Source organism: Callorhinus ursinus, unplaced genomic scaffold (assembly GCF_003265705.2).
Source record: "Callorhinus ursinus isolate GAN/ISIS: 27379988/994484 unplaced genomic scaffold, GSC_fseal_2.0 scaffold46, whole genome shotgun sequence".
In the NCBI taxonomy this organism is placed as follows: domain Eukaryota; kingdom Metazoa; phylum Chordata; class Mammalia; order Carnivora; family Otariidae; genus Callorhinus; species Callorhinus ursinus.
Genome location: NW_027397108.1, coordinates 215399 through 233259, shown reverse-complemented (window position 1 = coordinate 233259; position 17861 = coordinate 215399). Strand labels below are relative to the sequence as shown.

Genomic DNA, 17861 nt, shown 5'->3' with positions numbered 1-17861 from the left:
GGGAGCATGGGAGGAGAGGTCCTTTCACATACGGTGATGTAGTTGTAGGTATCATGAGTGTTTGGCTCAGTTCTCACTCTCATAAGCCAGATTCTGAAGACTTCAAGAGAATAAGAAAATGTAAGAGTTAAGTATCCGGTTCCGCTTATTGTCATGCTTTGTGACTTTGGCTGAGTCATTTCTCCCTTTATTACTTTTCTTACCTGTGAAGTCTGAGCCCCACGGAGGCCCCTGAAATCAGGTAAAAATTGAAAGTACTAGGAGAGAAATTTGGTTCCTGTATTATTTCCTGACCTTAGTATTATTTTTAAAATTGATTCATAGGTTTGTTATCATTTTAAAAAAACAGTAAACACTTAATAACCTCCCGGCTGTTCTAGGTAAGAGCCATGTGTCTAGAATTTCCTCTTCTCCATTTATTTAAATTTTATTACTTGAAAACAGCAGATCTATAAATTGGAGCTAACTGGGAACAGGTAAGGTGCCAATCAATAATTTTATAGGGAGTCACATTTATTTTCCTTGGCAATAATTTTTTTTAAAGATTTTATTTATTTATGTACATTTGTGTTGGTTTTCTTTTTTTTTAGTAACACTTTTTTTTTTAAATAACACTCATCATAAACCCATCTCACAGAGATATTTTCGTGAGGATGGAAATAAAGATTTTAAAGCTGTTTCAGTAAGTTCAAGATTTTTACTTTTACTTTTATGCAAAATGAAGCCAGTGATACCATAGTTTCAAAGTTCTTCTTCAGTGCTTCATCAGTAACCAGTTCCAACAGTTTATCCTGTCAAGTTGTAATTAAGTTAGATTTCAGTGGAAACAAGGAATTCTGCATGCATGAATTTCCTGTGTGTGGATATTCTTTTGATATAAAATGGAGTTCAAAACATTCACTGAAACATGTTAATCTGTAGAGACTCTATTCCTCCAGGCTTCTAGCTTTCATTTTTACCCTGGTAATTTATTTGCTAGTGAAAAACACGTTGAATCAAAAAATACCAAAGATCAGACAAATAAGCCAAGTTTTACTAATTAAGACCTTTAAAATTGGAACCCAACTGGTTCTTTTTTCTTTTAAGATTTTATTATTTATTTGACACAGAGAGAGAAAGCGAGAGAGGGAACACAAGCAGGGGGAGTGGGAGAGGGAGAAGCAGGCTTCCTGCCAAGCAGGGAGCCCGATGCGGGGCTCAATCCCAGGACCCTGGGATCATGACCTGAGCCAAAGGCAGACACTTAACCGACTAAGCCACCCAGGCACCCCATGGTTTTTTTCTTTTAAAGACACCGAGTTTATTCCAAAGCTCACCATTCTTTTTTTTTTTTTTTAAGATTTTATTTATTTATTTGACAGAGAGACACAGCAAGAGAGGGAATGCAAGCAGGGGGAGTGGGAGAGGGAGAAGCAGGCTTTCCCGCAGAGCAAGGAGCCCGATGCGGGGCTCGATCCCAGGACCTGGGATCATGACCTGAGCCGAAGGTAGATGCTTAACGACTGAGCCACCCAGGCGCCCCTAAAGCTCATCATTCTTAACGGCATTTTTCCCTTGCATAACCATGGTACCTCAGCGTGCAATGTAACATGTGCACATTTATGGTCAGCTTTCAGCTTATCACATAGAAAGTCATTGAAAAATGTAATGCATTAGTCTTACATAATTTACAGTTTTTACTACTGTACTAAGAACAGTGGGGTTGTTTGTCTTGGCAGCAAGATTTTTCTGGATAAGGAAGCAGTGTGTTAATTTTACGTTCTAGCACCAGCTCCTTAATCTAATGTTTTCCTGTCTTGCACCTGTGCTGTTAGACTATACTCTTGCATACGCTTAAGCTTCAAATCACATTTGTTGACAATGTAATTCTAGTTTTTTTTTTACAGATCAGTGTCAGTTATGTTTGTCAGCCAGAAACTGATAAAAGAATCCTTCATATAACTGTCATGTTTAAATCACACATATATCATGATAATTTTTATGTTAGTAATAATCTGGCATTCTTCAAATTGCATCGAGAAAACATTTTGCTAATTTGATTATCGTTCTCACTCTCATAAGCCAGATTCTGAGGACTTCAAGCTGCGGAATCACTGGAACATTGCACTTGAATCATCTTCTTTGTCACAGATACACCAAGCTTTCCCAGCAGACATCTTTGATACACTCTTTTCCTAATATCTTGGCAGTAGTTTATTCTTTTTAGTTAGCAACCAAAAGTGCTTCTTTCTCAGAATACTAATGTTAATGTATGGAATTTTGTGTCTCTTTCTTTTGGCTTTTTATTTATTTTTTATTTTTTTAAGATTTTATTTTATTTGATAGAGATACCAAGCACCAGCAGAGGGGGAGGGGCAGAGGGAGAGGGAAAAGCAGACTCCCCACTGAGCAGGGAGCCCGATGTACGGCTCGATCCCAGGACCCTGGGATCATGAGCGAGCCGAAGGCAGATGCTTAACAACTGAGCCACCCCGGTGCCCCTCTATTGGCTTTTTAGATCACTACTCTTTTCTTCAAAGAATTCTTTTGATTTTGAATTTCTTCATGTTTTGTATGTAAATGCCATTGAAGTTTTGATGAATTCGTTGCTTCATTAGCCAAAACATTTGCAAAGAACTCACTTAACTCACTATGGTTTTAGCACTGCATGATCAACAACCAAACTCTGTGTGAGGGCTCATGTAGTAAAAGCAGTTTGACCTCAGTTGGCCTTTGTTTCTTTGGAATCACTTCCATTATCATCATGTGGTTTGCTGCTACTGCCGCATTCAGAAAAAGATGTTTTCTTTACAGAAATATACAGTGAGCTCTTTTTTTAAAAAAAAAAGATTTATTTTAGAGAGAGGAGCATGAGTAGGGGCAGGGGGAGGGGCAGGGGGAGAGGGAAAAGCAGACTCCCCACTGAGCGGGGAGCCCCTCCCCACTGATGCAGGGCTCAGTCCCAGGACCCTGGCACCATGACCCGAGCCGAAGGCAGATGCTTAATGACTGAGCCAACCAGGCTCCCCCAGTGAGCTCGTTTTGCCATCAGTAAATTAGGATTAAGAAATAATACCAATTTTACTTTCTTAATTTTAAACTATGAATTTAAAAAGTCACACTTGGTTAACAATATGAATTTAAAAGGTCACACTTGGTTAACAATTAAAATGATTGTTAAAAATAATTTATAAAAATAAATGCTTACATTTTATCACATTTTTGGGTTTTTTTTTTAAGATTTTATTTATTTATTCATGAGAGACAGAGAGAGAGGCAGAGGGAGAAGCAGGCTCCCAAGGAGCAGGGAGCCCGATGTGGGACTCGATCCCAGGACCCTGGGATCATGACCTGAGCTGAAGGCGGATGCTTAACCATCTGAGCCACCCAGGCGCCCACATTTTTGGGTTTTGATAAAATAACCCTAAAGTATCATATGCATTACCTCTCACCTTGCATGACTAATACACTAATGTCACATGTGACCAGCTTGCAAGTGTGACAGTACCCAAATCGGTCTGTTCTGGTTAATACAGTGAGTCCACCCATTGTGTCTTGACTATCGTGACATTGTCAAATGGCTAAACAAATTTCTAAATACTCACTTAACTTTTGTGTACCACCCATCTTGTTTTGGATGTATTTATTTATTTATTTATTTATTTATTTATTTATTTATTTTTAAAGATTTTATTTATTTATTTGAGAGAGAGAGAATGAGAGACAGAGAGCACGAGAGGGAAGAGGGTCAGAGGGAGAAGCAGACTCCCTGCTGAGCAGGGAGCCTGATGTGGGACTTGATCCCGGGACTCCAGGATTATGACCTGAGCCGAAGGCAGTTGCTTAACCAACTGAGCCACCCAGGCACCCTTGTAGCGTGTATTTTAAATAGCTCTAGATACGATTCTACTCAAATATTTTAAGTTATTCCAGCAATATTCTTTATATAGCTATATTTCTTGTTCAGTCCAACATCAAGTGCAAGATTACACTCTGCATTTAGTCTTTTTAGTATTTTCTTGTTAAGTTCCTTTTTTAAAGCCTTTCATTTAAAGTATTTCATGACACTGACATAAATACCGTTAACCCTTGAACAACACCAGTTTGAATTGCACAGGTCCACTTATACATAGATTTTTTTTCGATACAGTACAGTACCATAAATGTATTTTTCTTATAACTTTTTTTTTAAAGATTTTATTTATTTGAGAGAGAGAGAATGAGAGGGGGGAGGGCCAGAGGGAGAAGCAGACTCCTTGCTGAGCAGGGAGCCCGATGCGGGACTTGATCCCGGGACTCCGGATCATGACCTGAGCCGAAGGCATTCACTTAACCAACTGAGCCATCCAGGTGCCCTCTTATAACTTCCTTAATCACATTTCTTTTATATAGCTTACTTTATTATAAGAATATAGCATGTAGGGGCACCTGAGTGGCTCAGTCATTAAGCGTCTGCCTTCGGCTCAGGTCATGATCCCAGGGTCCTGGGATGGAGCCTCGCATCAGGCTCCCTGTTCAGCGGAGAGCCTGCTTCTCCCTCTCCCACTCATCCTGCTTGTGTTCCTTCTCTCGCTGTGTCTCTCTCTCTCAAATAAATAAAATCTTAAAAAATATATATATAGCATGTAGTATATAAAACATACAAAATTTGTTAATTGACTATGTTATCAGTAGTTAAGTTTTGGGAGAGTCAAAGTTACACGTGGATTTTTGACGGTGAGGTGGGTGGGTGGCAGTGCCCCTAACTGCTGCTTTTTCAAGGGTCAGCTGTATGTTTTTAAGAGTCCATTTGTTTTGTAGTTTGGAATTTTGCTTCAGATTAGTCACCTAGACAAGTACGCTGTTGGTGATGTTTTGTCTTCCCCAGTACATCACATCGATAACAGTATTGGTGGTGATAAGTAGACCACTTAGGCAATATCTGTCAGAATTCTCCATTGTAAAGACACCCATTTCCTTGATAATCAATCGTTTTGGGGATCCATTAGTCAATTAGTAATGTTACTTTGCTGCCAGAAATCACACTGGAACTATTGAGTTGTCCAGTAGAGGGTAGCAGAACACCAACAGGAAGCCTTTAATAGTTTGGAGATCCTACAAAATAATGCAGAAAGTGTGTGATATGCCATTAGGAATATATATTTAAAAGTTTTTAGAAATCTTTCTTGGTTTGTATGACTTACCATGTGTCATAGGATATCCAAGAAAGATTTATTATAATTTTACCATCGGTCCAACATAGAGAGTAAGAAAAGCTGGTGAATAACTCTTATGAGAAATCATTAAATTTCCTGATCAAATAAATTTTGTGGAAGTATTAATATTTATATTAATGAGACAAATTTCCTATTTCATTTTATAAAGCAAACGGATGGTAATTTTAAGTACTGGATGGGTATTTGGGAGCCTGCTATTTCCATCGTTTGCCAGAAGGGGGCAGCACCGTGTCTGTTAAAAACAACAACAACCCAAAGACACATGCTCAGGGAAGCACTTTTTCCCCCCCTACAAATACACATATTCTCACACGTATATGTTTTATATTCAAAAGAAACACAAGCTTATTACTTTAAATAACATATTACCGAGGTAAATAACATGATAAGCAAATGTTCTCTATAACTCCTTCCTCCTAAAGAAAATAAAACCCTGTTAATTGGCATGTTGGCAGGATTTTTTTTTTTTTAACTTAAATTGCTTATACTTAAAATTTAGGTGTTATAAGGAACCCTCACGTAGGAACTTGGGAGGCCTGAGTTTTAATTGAGAACCAGATGCAAACTTCATATATGGATTTGAGCGTATCTTTTAACCTATTGATGTCCTTATCTGCTTTTTCTTTCTTCTTGTATCAAGTTCAGAGCATTACTACATCTTTAAGAAATGTGAGAAAGAGCTAGTGATGACTGGGAAGAATTTGTAAGTATAAGCATAAGGTAGTGTTAGCACAAAGTTAGTCTTTTAGTTTTTTCTAATTATATTTTAATTGTTAAGCTTTGGATTTTTATCTTTTTGTTTTCTTTCCCCTTGAAAACTGTGTAGCTTGTTAACCTTTGGGAATGAGGAAAAATAGTGTGTTTTACCCTTCTCTATCACATAACCAGCTGAGCCAGTTAGCTCAGACTTTCCTGAGTGATTCACCTTTTGGAAAAGGCCAGTCATGGAAAGTTTCTGCCTAAATAAAGACTTTTCAGGAAGTTCTAAGTAAGTGAAATGAAGTTAAAATGACATTTCTGCTGATAACACTTGAGTTAACTATTGCTAATAGTGGGCCTTTCTTATCAAGTTCCCTCTTATATATTAGAAGTTGTCTATAATTGAACTGTTCTCCTCTTTGAAGATATTTTGAGAGCTGAATCTCTTCTTATTGCTTGTTAAAAGTGGAGTTCTTCCGGACATGCTATTAATGAAGAGTAAAAATCTGCTTATGTTACTTTGTATTGATTCCCAAAGTCCCTGAGAGAAACAACAGTTTATAGATGTCATTTCTTTCTGACTGTGGAGAGGACTTTGGCATTAAGAAGTTAGCAGAGGGTGCCTGGGTGGCTCAGTTGGTTAAGTGACTGCCTTTGGCTCAGGTCATGATCCCGGAGTCCCCGGGATCGAGTCCCACATTGGGCTCCCTGCTGAGCAGGGAGTATGCCTCTCCCTCTGACCCTACCCCATCTTGGGCTCTCTCTCTGTTTCTCACTCTCTCTCTCTCTCAAATAAATAAATAAAATCTTTAAAAAAAAAAAAAAAGTTAGCAGAGATACTCCCATAGGCTGTACTTGTTTCATGCTTTCTTTGTGGTACTGTCATAACTTATCTCATGGATAGCTGTCCTGATGGGACTGTGAGCCCCTGAAGGGCAGAGACCATGCATATATTTTTATTTATAAGTTCCACATCTAACACAATGCTTGGATCTAGGGTGCTTTTCAGAAAACATTTACCAACTTGCTTTACGTGACTGCTGCAGGAGCTTTGTCAGTCCTATGGTAAAACAGGTAACCAAAACAAAACATGCTTTGCGTAAAGGCTTCTTTTACTTTCCTTATACTTTGAACGGCTTGATCTTCATCTTCTCTTTATCACGAACATTGTAACATTTTACAGTGATATTACAGTGGATCTTAAAACTTGCCACGTCAGATATTCTGTGGCTCTTTTCGTGAAATTTGTCAACCTTCTAGGAAATTTTCTTTTTTGTTGACAACTTCTTCCATATTTTCTCTTTTACTGAAATTCCTGTTAAATAGATATAATAGTAACAAACCCAGAACCTCCGTAGCATAACACAGTACAGGTGACCCTTGAACAACACGGGTTTGAACTACATGGGTCCACTTATATGTGGATTTTTTTGCAGTACTGTAGATGTATTTTCTCTTGTATGATTTTCTCAATATTTTTTTTTTCCTTTTTTTAAAAGATTTTATTTATTTATTTGACAGAGACAAAGGGAACACAAGTAGACAGAGTGGGAGAGGAGAGAAGCAGGCTCTCCGCCGAGCAGGGAGCCTGATGTGGGGCTCGATCCCAGGACCCTGGGATCATGACCTGAGCCGAAGGCAGACGCTTAACGACTGAGCCACCCAGGCGCCCCTTGATATTTTTTTTTCTTTACCTGTATTGTAAGCATACAGTGTATAATACGTATGCAAAATATGTATTATATCATTTGTTTATGTTATCTGTAAGGTTTTCTGTCAACAGTAGGCTATTAGTAGTTAAGTTTTTGGGAAGTCAAAACTTAATATGCAGATTTTCAACTGTGTGGGGAGCTGGTGCCCCTAACCCCCACATTGTTCAAGGGTCAACTCTACATATTTATTTCTTACTGATGCAGTAGTCCTACACAGATTGGATAGTGCTCCATCTTGTAACTCAGCCATCTGGAACACATAGCTTTTGAGGTTGTTGTGGCAAAGGAAGAGCAAATAAATAGATTTTCATTTAATACCCTGTTTTCAGAATGAGACTTCAGCCCTGCCCTGTGAGTTTGGAACTTCTTTTTTTTTTTTTAAGATTTTATTTATTCATTTTTGAGAGAGAGAGCACAAGCAGAGGGAGAGGAGAAGCAGACTCCCTGCTGAGCTAGGAGCCCGACGTGGGGCTCGACCCCAGGACCTAGAAATCATGACCTGAGCCAAAGGCAGACGCTTAACCATCTGAGCCACCCAGGCGCCCCAAAGTTTGGAACTTCTGTGGTTTTTATTTCTCCAAGGAGTAATGGGTTTTGCTGGGTTGGGTGGGGGACAGTAGCCTATGGTACAAGGTTGGAGAAGGGGATCTGGACCTAGTTGCTCCAGAGACAAACTTTCAACTGATTTTAGCCCTGTTCCTCTCCTCTCCCTTCAAAGGTTCCTGGTAACTCAATTTACTGAGCCTTTGTAGACTACCACAATATAGATTGGCTTGTTATTGGCCATTCCATGTGGCTACAGGCTTAGATCAGAGAAAACAAAAACCAAAGCCAATTTCTACTTGTCTGTTTGCTTTCTACCTTCAGAAAACTTGATTGGCATCTTTTCTCTGTTATATCTCTTCTCCATATCCTTATGTAGTTTTGCCTTTGTAAATTTATTTACCACTGTTTAGTAGGGTTTTGGTAGGGAGTGGAGAATAAAGCCTGTGTTCAAACTGTCATTTCTAAATGCAGATGTCCATTTGTTTTTCGTGAGCTGTCTCAGATCTGTCCCAGATTGTACCCAGAGCAAGGAGATTTAAAGCACCTCGTTCTAATTCAGTACACTGGGACTCTGCATTAAGCTTTAGGTTTGGATGGGGTTTTATTTTGGTCATCTGTATAGCCGTGTAAGGAATTACTCCACAGTTTTGTTGGCTTAAAACAATTGTATTCTTGTCGTTTCCCCTGGTTGGGGGTGGGTGGGTAACCGGGCTCCAGCAGCTCTTGCTCAGGGTCTCTTACGCAGTTGGAGTTAGTAGCTGGGTGTGGCGCCATCTCGAGGGCTTCCTTGTGGCCATTGTCTTGGGCCTGGACTGGAACAGCCTCCTCAGGCGTCTTTCTCTGTGATCCTCCCAGGTGTTCTGTGTAGCATGGTGGATCCAGAGTAGCCAGGCTTCGGGTATGGTAGCTTGAAGCTTTGAGGTTGTATTCTCGAGAGAGCGGCAGGTGAGAGCTCTGTCACCTTTTATCGGCTGGCCTCAGAAGTCCCACTGAACTCTGTGAATTGGCAACCACAAAGGCCCACCCAGTTTTAAGCAGGGGGTGACATATACCTCCCCTCTCACTGGGATGATGTCCAATTTGGAAGAGCATGTAGAATGGGTTGTGGCAACCATCTTTGGGAAGATGTGGCAACCATCTTTGGGAAGACCCTACTACAGGGTCCTCTCTAGCATTGCTACTTAATCTCTGCATAGTCTTGGAAAAGTAACCTAGCCCCTTAGATTTCTGATTTCTTGTTCATGAAACGTAAATATATCAGCCGTTGCTACAGAAATGCTATGTGACAAGCCATTCCAAACCTCAGTGGTATACAACAGTAAGCATTTGTTTGTTCCCGTGTGTTTCTGGGTGTCGGGGGTTCAGCCAGTCTGGGTTTGGCTCCAAGCTGCTTGCTGGATTCAGATCTTCAGCGTGTGTCCTTCAGCCATCTTGGACTAGCTGGTACTTGAGGCGTATTCTTCTTATGGGGCTAAGAGGAGGAACTCAAGGGGCAAGTGAAACAATACAAACATTAAAGTTGCTTTTCCTGTCAGATCAGCCAACATCTAATTGATCATTGAAGCATGCACCCAAGCTCAACATCAGTGGTTACACAAGTTGCTTCTTGGTCGACAGGGAAGGAATGTATAATTGCCGAGTGATGGTTTAATCTCTGGTATAAATTCTCCCTCTTATTTTTTAAATCTTGGCTCTCATTACTGAGAAGTTCATTGGGGAGAGTAGAGAGATACACAAATTAAGCCTGGTAAAGAGTAGGACCAGATTTTAGAGGTTCAGCAATTTCCATTTGATCCTCTGAGTAATACCGACAACTGCAAGACCATGAATAGGGGAATAACAGAAGGTGGTGGTGTTTTAAGTCGCCCCTCAAGATTAACTTGCCGGTGTTGCCTAGTGAAGATTCTCAGTACAGAACTCTCAAACTCTTATTCTGTGCCACTTGAGTAGGTGACACAGTGCAGGAGTGAGTTGGCTGTCAATAAGAAAACTTGCTTCTGCTCCCCAGAAGCCTAGTTGGAAGGAGAGAAGAGACAGAGACTTACATTCCTGCAAAGATGGAATTTATTCGATTCACCTGTCATTATTCTTGGCCAGTTTTTCCGGAGGACCTGGCTGAACACTCACAGTACAATGACCTTAATCTTGGACCCTCTTACAGATAGTTTGGAATTTAAAGAAAATTCCTTAGATGTTTTTGTTGACTTGGCAAGAGTAAGCGGGTGTTAAACACTTGTCCTCTCTTTAGCTAAAATCTCAGACACTAAGTAACCTTTATTTGATCCCTTAGGACTCAGTTTTATTGAGGACCATTTTTCCAGATTTGAACTTTGATAGGATTCTCCATCCTGTAGTTTTTTTCCACCCCCAAATGAGTGTTGTTTAGCCAGTTTGAAGGCATTTTGTTTCATCTTTGGGTTATTTTAGCTGTGAAACAGGAGCATTCTGCAGAATATTCCCAGTTGTTTATACTGTTGCTCTTCTTCTCGAAATAATGTTAGTGTTTTTCTCCCAAATACTCTATCTCCCCATTTTTCCCCAGACTCTTAACTGTGAGTCCTAATCTACGTGTGAGGTGCAGTGGTAGAGCCTTCTCAGCCTTGCCGTGAGCAGCCCGTGTGATTCAGCAGTGACCCCTGGAGTGTGTGGCAAGCTGACAGAAGTAACGGAGGCTATTTTAGGGCGATGAGGTCCATACGTTGTTGGTCCTTTAGTAAGGGAAGATGCCTTCATTTCGAATTGTCGTAGTAGACTTGAATCCGAAACCTCAGCAGCCAGAGCTCATTGGAAGCCCATTGGGTGTTTTCCTTGTTGTCACTTATTCCCTTTCCTTAGATTTTGTTTCTTTCTTTATTCTTCTTATAAACTTGACATTTCCCTCCTTGGCACAGGGTGACTAAGGAAGTGGATGCTACCTCTAAAGAAGCCAAATCTTTCTTCAAGCAGAATGAGAAAGAAAAGCCCCCGGCTCCTGTCACTGCATCTCTGCCGGCACTCCCTGCTGGGTCTGGGTGAGTGTTCTGGTGTCAGGCTCAGGTCTGCCTGGCACATTAGAGGATCTGTTCAAGCACCCTCGAACTGTAGCTGGTATGACTTGTTTTCTGAGAGCAGGAATTATGCTGCTGCTTTGCCTTTGCTAAAATATTCACCAAAATGGAAGATGCAAAGAAAAATGAGCCTTAGGTTTCTTCTTTGATTCCAGCCTCAAGAAAGTGCTGATTTACAGTGTTGACCACAGAGCCAAACGTAGGAGATTTTACATTTAAAAATAATTTTTGAATGAAAATGTCAGCAGTTTGTTAGAACTTCTAGTGGAGATTAGGGTTGAGCCCTCAGGCCCATCCCAAGGACCTCAAAGGAACATTGGAAGGTCCAAGCTGATTTACAGGTAATTCTATTAACACACTGTCGGGAACTTAATAGTTTTTTTTTTTTCTTTGTATTTTCCATATTACTGAGTTATTTTTAGCTGAAGACTAGAATTTTTTCCTTTGGGGAAAATAAAAATTCCCTTCTTTATAACTTGTATGTAAGATGTAAAGCATCACAGTAAATATGAGAAGCCAAGGTGCTAGCCTGCCGGGATGTGAACATGGACCGTGGCCCATCGGCAGCACCCATCAGCCGCTTACTCCTCTAGGGAGGGCTGTGTCCTAGAGGGTTTGGGGTGGAACAGGTCACCTCCCGGGGCTTCTCTGACCCTTCAGTCACACAGCTTGTCACTTCTTCCTTCCCTCCCTAAACATATCTATCTACTTAACTCATTGCTATGAACAGTACAATTTTGTTTTGTTTTTTACATTAAAAATAAAATAAATCATTGGTTTTCCTTTCAGATTATGAGCTTTTCTAGGACAGGGCTTTCTCATCTTTGTAGCCCTGGCTCCAAACAATGCTGTGTAAACTTGTGTGCTCATCCAGGTTGTGTTTACCCAGAAGCAGACCCTGAGACGGAGGTTTGAGTACAAGTCATTAGTGTGGGAGGTGATTCCAGGAAGCCCCAGCAGGGAGGTGGAAAAGGCTGGGAAGTAAGCCCGGGTAGGACATGGATTCTTGCAGGTTACTGCCAGTATCTGCTGGTGCTCACTCGGTTCTGCTAGGTATCTCAGAGAGGTGGTGAAGGACACAGCGAGGGCAAGGACCCTGGACTAGTTCTCCTCCAGCTCCCATCTGTCGCTGGCTCAGGACTGCTTCCACATGCCCTTAGTCCTCAGGCTGTGAGCAGCAGGTGCTTGCAGTAAGGCGGGTGCTGTGGTGGTGAGTGCAAGGATGTGGCTGGGCCCTGTCCACATCTGCCGTGTACTCTTCATTTCTCCTTCCCCCAAGGCTTTCGCTCCCAGTGGAGTGAGTAGGTGGCAGAGTCATGTAACAGTTACATAGAAACCTAAGAAGGAAAAGGATTTGAGAGCTTGCCACCATGGTGGAAACGATGTAAACACCAAAGAGGGCAGCCATGGGACAGGGCTCTCCACACTGGCCCTGTTCATATTGTAGGCCAGTAGTTTTCAAGCTGTGGTTTACAATCATCATTTAAAAGAAATAAAATGGGGGGGTGCCTGGGTGGCTCAGTCAGTTAAGTGTCTGCCTTCGGCTCAGGTCATGATCTCCACGTCCTGGGATCGAGCTCTGCATCAGGCTCCATGCTCATTGGGGTGTCTGCTTCTCTCTCTCCCTCTGCCCGTCCCCACCGCTTATTCTCTCTCTTTTTCTCAAATAAATAAAATCTTTAAAAATAAAGAAAGAAACGAAATAAAATGGAGTAAAAAAAAAATAGCATACTAGGGGCTACTGGGTGGCTCAGTCAGTTAAGTGTCTGCCTTCGGCTCAGGTCATGATCCCAGGGTCCTGGGATGGAGCCCCACATTGGGCTCCCTGCTCAGCAGGGAGTCTGCTTCTCCCTCTCCCTCTGCCTGCTGCTCTGCCTGCTCTGTCTGCTTGTGCGTGCCCTCTCTCTCTCTCTGCCAAATAAATAAAATCTTTAAAAAAAATAGCATACTCTACTATATGGTAAGTATTATTCCATAAAATTTTTATACTGAGTGACAAAGTATTTTTAGTGAGGGTTGAGATTAAAAAAATGTGAGGCTGTAGGCTGAAGCAGTGTGTTTTTAGCCTTATAATTGTTAAATTGTTTGAAAGGGATTCTTTTCAGACCAGTAGCTTTCAGACTTGATTGACTCACAGTAAGGAATGCATTTTGTAGTATGCCCTAGTACGCTCATAAATATAGGAATGTAAAAAAGTGAAATAAAATTTGGTGAAATATTTACCTTTATTACATATGATGAATTCTGATTTTCTGTTTTACATGACTGTGTGTAGTATGTGTCGTTTAAAAAAATGTCAGGGGCCACTGAATTGATTTCATAATCTACAACAATCTGAATTTAACAAATAGTCTTCTGCAGGTTTTACTTGGGTTACCAGGCATATATGTGGTATTATTAAATAGTGTCTCTTACATCTATTAAAAGTTGTACTGTAAAAGTTAACTCTGGATTAAGTATCAGATAGAAATAAAGGCAGAGTTTCTTGTACCTTAGGGCTCAAGCATAGTTCATTTCAGCTAGCACAATTTTTACTTCCAGCCTCCTTGGATATTTCTTTAAATAATCCCCTACTGATGCTTAGAGATTCTACTTGGAAACCACGTGTGTTTCAGAAAACACTCTGTTGCTATAATGATGAAGATTACTGGAGGAGGGAGAAGTGGCAGCTTAACAAGGTCAGCTTGCTTCAGTCACTGAGTCACTCGTGGCAGCCTCACTGCATTCTGGATCCAGGCCTTCCTTTCTTAGAAAGAGCAAGTAGCTCTCAAGGATAAATTGCTGAAATGGTATCTGTATTAGGGAGACCCAGCAGGAAACAGATGGCATCCTCAAATTAGGATACTTTGAGGAGAGTTTAATAACTCACAAAGTGATGAAAAACCACAGATAGAATACTGTTGTGTGCTTGGGGCTAGTAATATGAGGCTGCCTCTTCTCCCCTAGACCTGAAGGGGCAAGAGGGGGAACAGCTTTGGCATTGAACACGGGGGGAGCCTCCTGACAGGAGCTGAGACCTTCCCTTGAGCAATGGACTCTCCAGGGGGAATCCAGGGACATTAATACCCAGATCTCCCATTCTTCCTCCTCTTCCATCTCTTGCCAGGACACTCCATTCTGACACTTACTAAAATGGTAAGGAAGACTTATTTGGGATTATTGCAGTAGGTGGCAAGACTATCACAATAAGGAAGAGAGATCAGGCTCAACTCTTAGTACAGCAAAGACAGCTGGGGATTTATGGCCAGGGAGCAGAACAAGGGCAGCCGGGAGGGTGTCTGAGGATGGAACATTACTAAGAGACGCCGCGGTAGGGAGATTCTTGCTAAACAGACTTAACAGGATTCTCCCTGAAGGCGGGCTGAGTACTTGTACATCAAGGGTGGGGAGTGAGGAACTTAGATATTAGGGTGATCAGATACCAAGAGTGGAGGATTCTCTTAAAACTGGCTAGCAGGATTCTTGCTAAAATTGGGCTAAATTACTAAAATGCGCGCCCAGCAAGGATGGAGGCCAAGATCGAGGCCTAGTTGAGAAGAGGGCTCAAAGCAGCCTGACTAAAATTTGATGAAGAAGAGTGTCTTTCTCGGGCTGTTCATACAGGACCGCATCTGGGACAGAGCGGAAGGACAGAGGAATCTGGAGGGGCCAAGTGGTAAAATACCTTTCAATAGATAAATGGACCGCTGACTCCCTTATAAAAGGGCCAAGTGAAAAAAAAATTTTTTTAAAGATTTTATTTATTTATTCATGAGAGACAGAGAGAGAGAGAGAGAGAGAGTGAAGCAGAGGGAGAAGCAGGCTCCCAAGCAGCAGGGAGCCCGATGCGGGGCTCGATCCCAGGACCCCAGGATCATGACCTGAGCCGAAGGCAGACGCTTAACCATCTGAGCCACCCAGGTGCCCAAGGGTCAAGTGAAATTTGATTAAAATTAATTTCTTGATTAAAATCAATTTCTTGATTAAAATCAGTTTCTTCTAAAGATTGTATTTATTTATTTAGAGTGCGTGGGAGGGGGGCAGAGGAAGAGGGAGAGAGGAATCTTAAGCAGGCTCTACCCTAGCACAGAGCCCAACACGGAGCTCAATCTTATGACCCTCAGACCATGATCTGAGTGAGCTGGAACCAAGAGTCGGACGCTTAACCGACTGCGCCACCCAGGCACCCCAATTTCTTCTAAAATGCAGTAGTGGAATGTAATAGATTACAAGGATATGTCTGCCTGCATCAAAAAAAGCTCAAGAGTTGTACATGAAAATTTCTGAATAAATCCAGAAGGTGACCCTCAAGGTTGGCATGATCGTTTTTCTGAAATGGATCTCAGCAAGCTTCTCCAGTTGTAATTTTGCTTGGGAAAAGACAGGGTCAAGAGGAATGCATCTGATCTGAAGTGTCCAAGTGGGCACATTTTATCATTGCAGATATTAGTATCTGCTGCAAGCTGCACGTGCCTGGCATGGGAAGTCTTTTCAGGGGAAGAATCTATAGGAATAATCCAATTTATTAAAATAAAATTATTGTAATACTTTTCCACAGATGTTTTTCATTTTCATTTTTGGAGTTGCTTCAGTTTATAGAAATTGTCCAGCAGAAACACTTTATTTGTTTATTTTTCTTTTCTCTAAACAGATTTAAGCAATACAGGAAAACCAGAGCAGGATGGTAAAACATCCTGTCCCACATCCTTTGCTAGCAAATAAGAACTGATTCACAGGAGCAAATGTTTGTAACTGAAAATGCATTTCCTCTACATGTTTAAAATAGCACACTGCTTGGGCTATAAAAAGCCAAAGTTTATGCTTTGGGAATGAAGTAAAGCAAACACCCAATTTTAATTAGAGGCAGGAATCACAGACGATAAGAAGCATTCTCTACATTTGGCTGTAGAAAGCACACTTGGTGTGTCTAAATTCCTGCCGTGCTGTGGCTCTAATCCATTGATCCATTGGATCCATTTCTTGCCCTCTACCCCTCCCGCAGCCCTGCCAGTCTCCTGCCCCAGTCTTCACTCCAGCACTGATGGCCATTTGAGTCCAGCTTTCGTGGGTATTTGGCTAGGTCAGCCTTCATCCCCACATTTATTACTCACCTTTTGCAGCAGGAGGCTACTATTAGACTTGTTAAAGTTTATAATATAATCATAGCCACAGGCATCAACTTGTTAAACTAAGGGCTTACTATTTAGTTCCCTCCTTATAGATTAAGAATAACCTGAAGCAATAAAACAGGAGTGAAAAACATCATTTTCCCATGTGGTTTTGTCTTGTCTTCTTGGTCTATTGAGAGAAGAGAGAGCAAAAAACAAAGACCTTATTGTTGAGTCTCAACACAACATCGTGGGTGGTGTCAGGGTAGCAACGTTTGTTTCCCATGTAGAAAAGTCAGAATTCCGCACAGTGTCCTGCTGAAAGTAGAAGACCCAGATTAAAGACCTGTGAAGACAGTAGCCCCTGTTTGTGTGCTTTGTCTGTGCTCAGTGTGTTCGACCAGTTGGCCCCCAGGAGCCTTTCATCTGTGCAACATTCTTCGTGCCTGAGCAGGTAACCTCGTCCTTCCCAGCCTCCTTGGACAGGAGTTAACAAGACCTTACTGGCTTTTAAGATTTTACATTTTTTAATATACAGTCTTCTGATAGCATTGAGCATTTCACTGAAAGCAACAAGAATTAGGCATAGCCACAATATTAGGTGGAAACGTTTCTAAATTTGATCAGAATCTCTTGTTATAATGATCAGTCAGAGCTCTTATCTATGTTGATCTTTTTTTAAGCCCTTTTGCTTTCTTTTTATGTTATATTCGTCACCATATAGTACATCATTAGTTTTTGATGTAGTGATCATGATTCATTATGTGCATATAACACCCCATGCTCATTACATGTGCCCTCTTTAATACCCATTACCCGGCTACCCTATACCCCCACCCTCTTCCCCTCTGAAACCCTCAGTTTGTTTCCCAGAGTCCAGAGTCTCTCGTGGTTTGTCTCCCCCTCTGATTTCCGCCCCCCCGTTAGTTTTCCCTTCCTTCCCCTAATGTCCTCCGTGCTGTTCCTTATGTTCCACAAATAAGTGAAACCATGATAACTGTCTTTCTCTGCTTGACTTATTTCAGTTAGCATAATCCCCTCCAGTTCCATACATGTTGATGCAAATAGTGGGTATTCATCCTTTCTGATGGCTGAGTAATATTCCACTGTATATATGAACCACATCTTCTTTATCCATTCATCTGCTGAAGGGCATCTCAGCTCCTTCCACAGTTTGTAAGCCCTTTTACTTTTAAAGGAGTTGCTTTCTTGCTGAGAAGAACATTTAAAAAGCTACATCTAGGGGTGCCTATGTGGCTCAGTCAGTTAAGCGTCTGCCTTCAGCTCAGGTCATGATCCTAGGGTCCTAGGATGGAGTCCCATGTCGGGTTCCCTGCTCAGTGGGGCGTCTGCTTCTCTCTCCCTCTGGCCCTCCCCCTGCTTATGCTCTCTTTCTCAAATAAATAGATAAAATCTTAAAACAAAACAAAACCTAAACATTTTTGCCATAGGAGAATGCATTGTTTCCAACAAGAAATCTATAGATGAACTTAAAAATAACTCATTAGAAAATCTGATATTCTATTCATAAATATGCCACATTATTATGTTCCTTATATCCCTATCCTAATCAAT

At 41.2% G+C, this 17861-nt stretch overlaps 1 protein-coding gene across 2 annotated transcripts in view; it reads left to right on the top strand.

Moving 5' to 3' along the window:
• The window catches only part of CFDP1 (craniofacial development protein 1), a 126680-nt gene that overhangs the window by 11003 nt on the left and 97816 nt on the right, over positions 1-17861 (top strand). Inside the window, exon 5 of one of the 2 annotated variants that reach the window (XM_025860525.2) lies at positions 11044-11163. The exons of the other annotated variant lie outside the window; for it this stretch is intronic. Within the exon in view, the coding sequence (XP_025716310.1) occupies positions 11044-11163 (120 nt within the window). The remainder of the gene's footprint in view (positions 1-11043; positions 11164-17861) is intronic. 2 annotated transcript variants of the gene reach the window in all.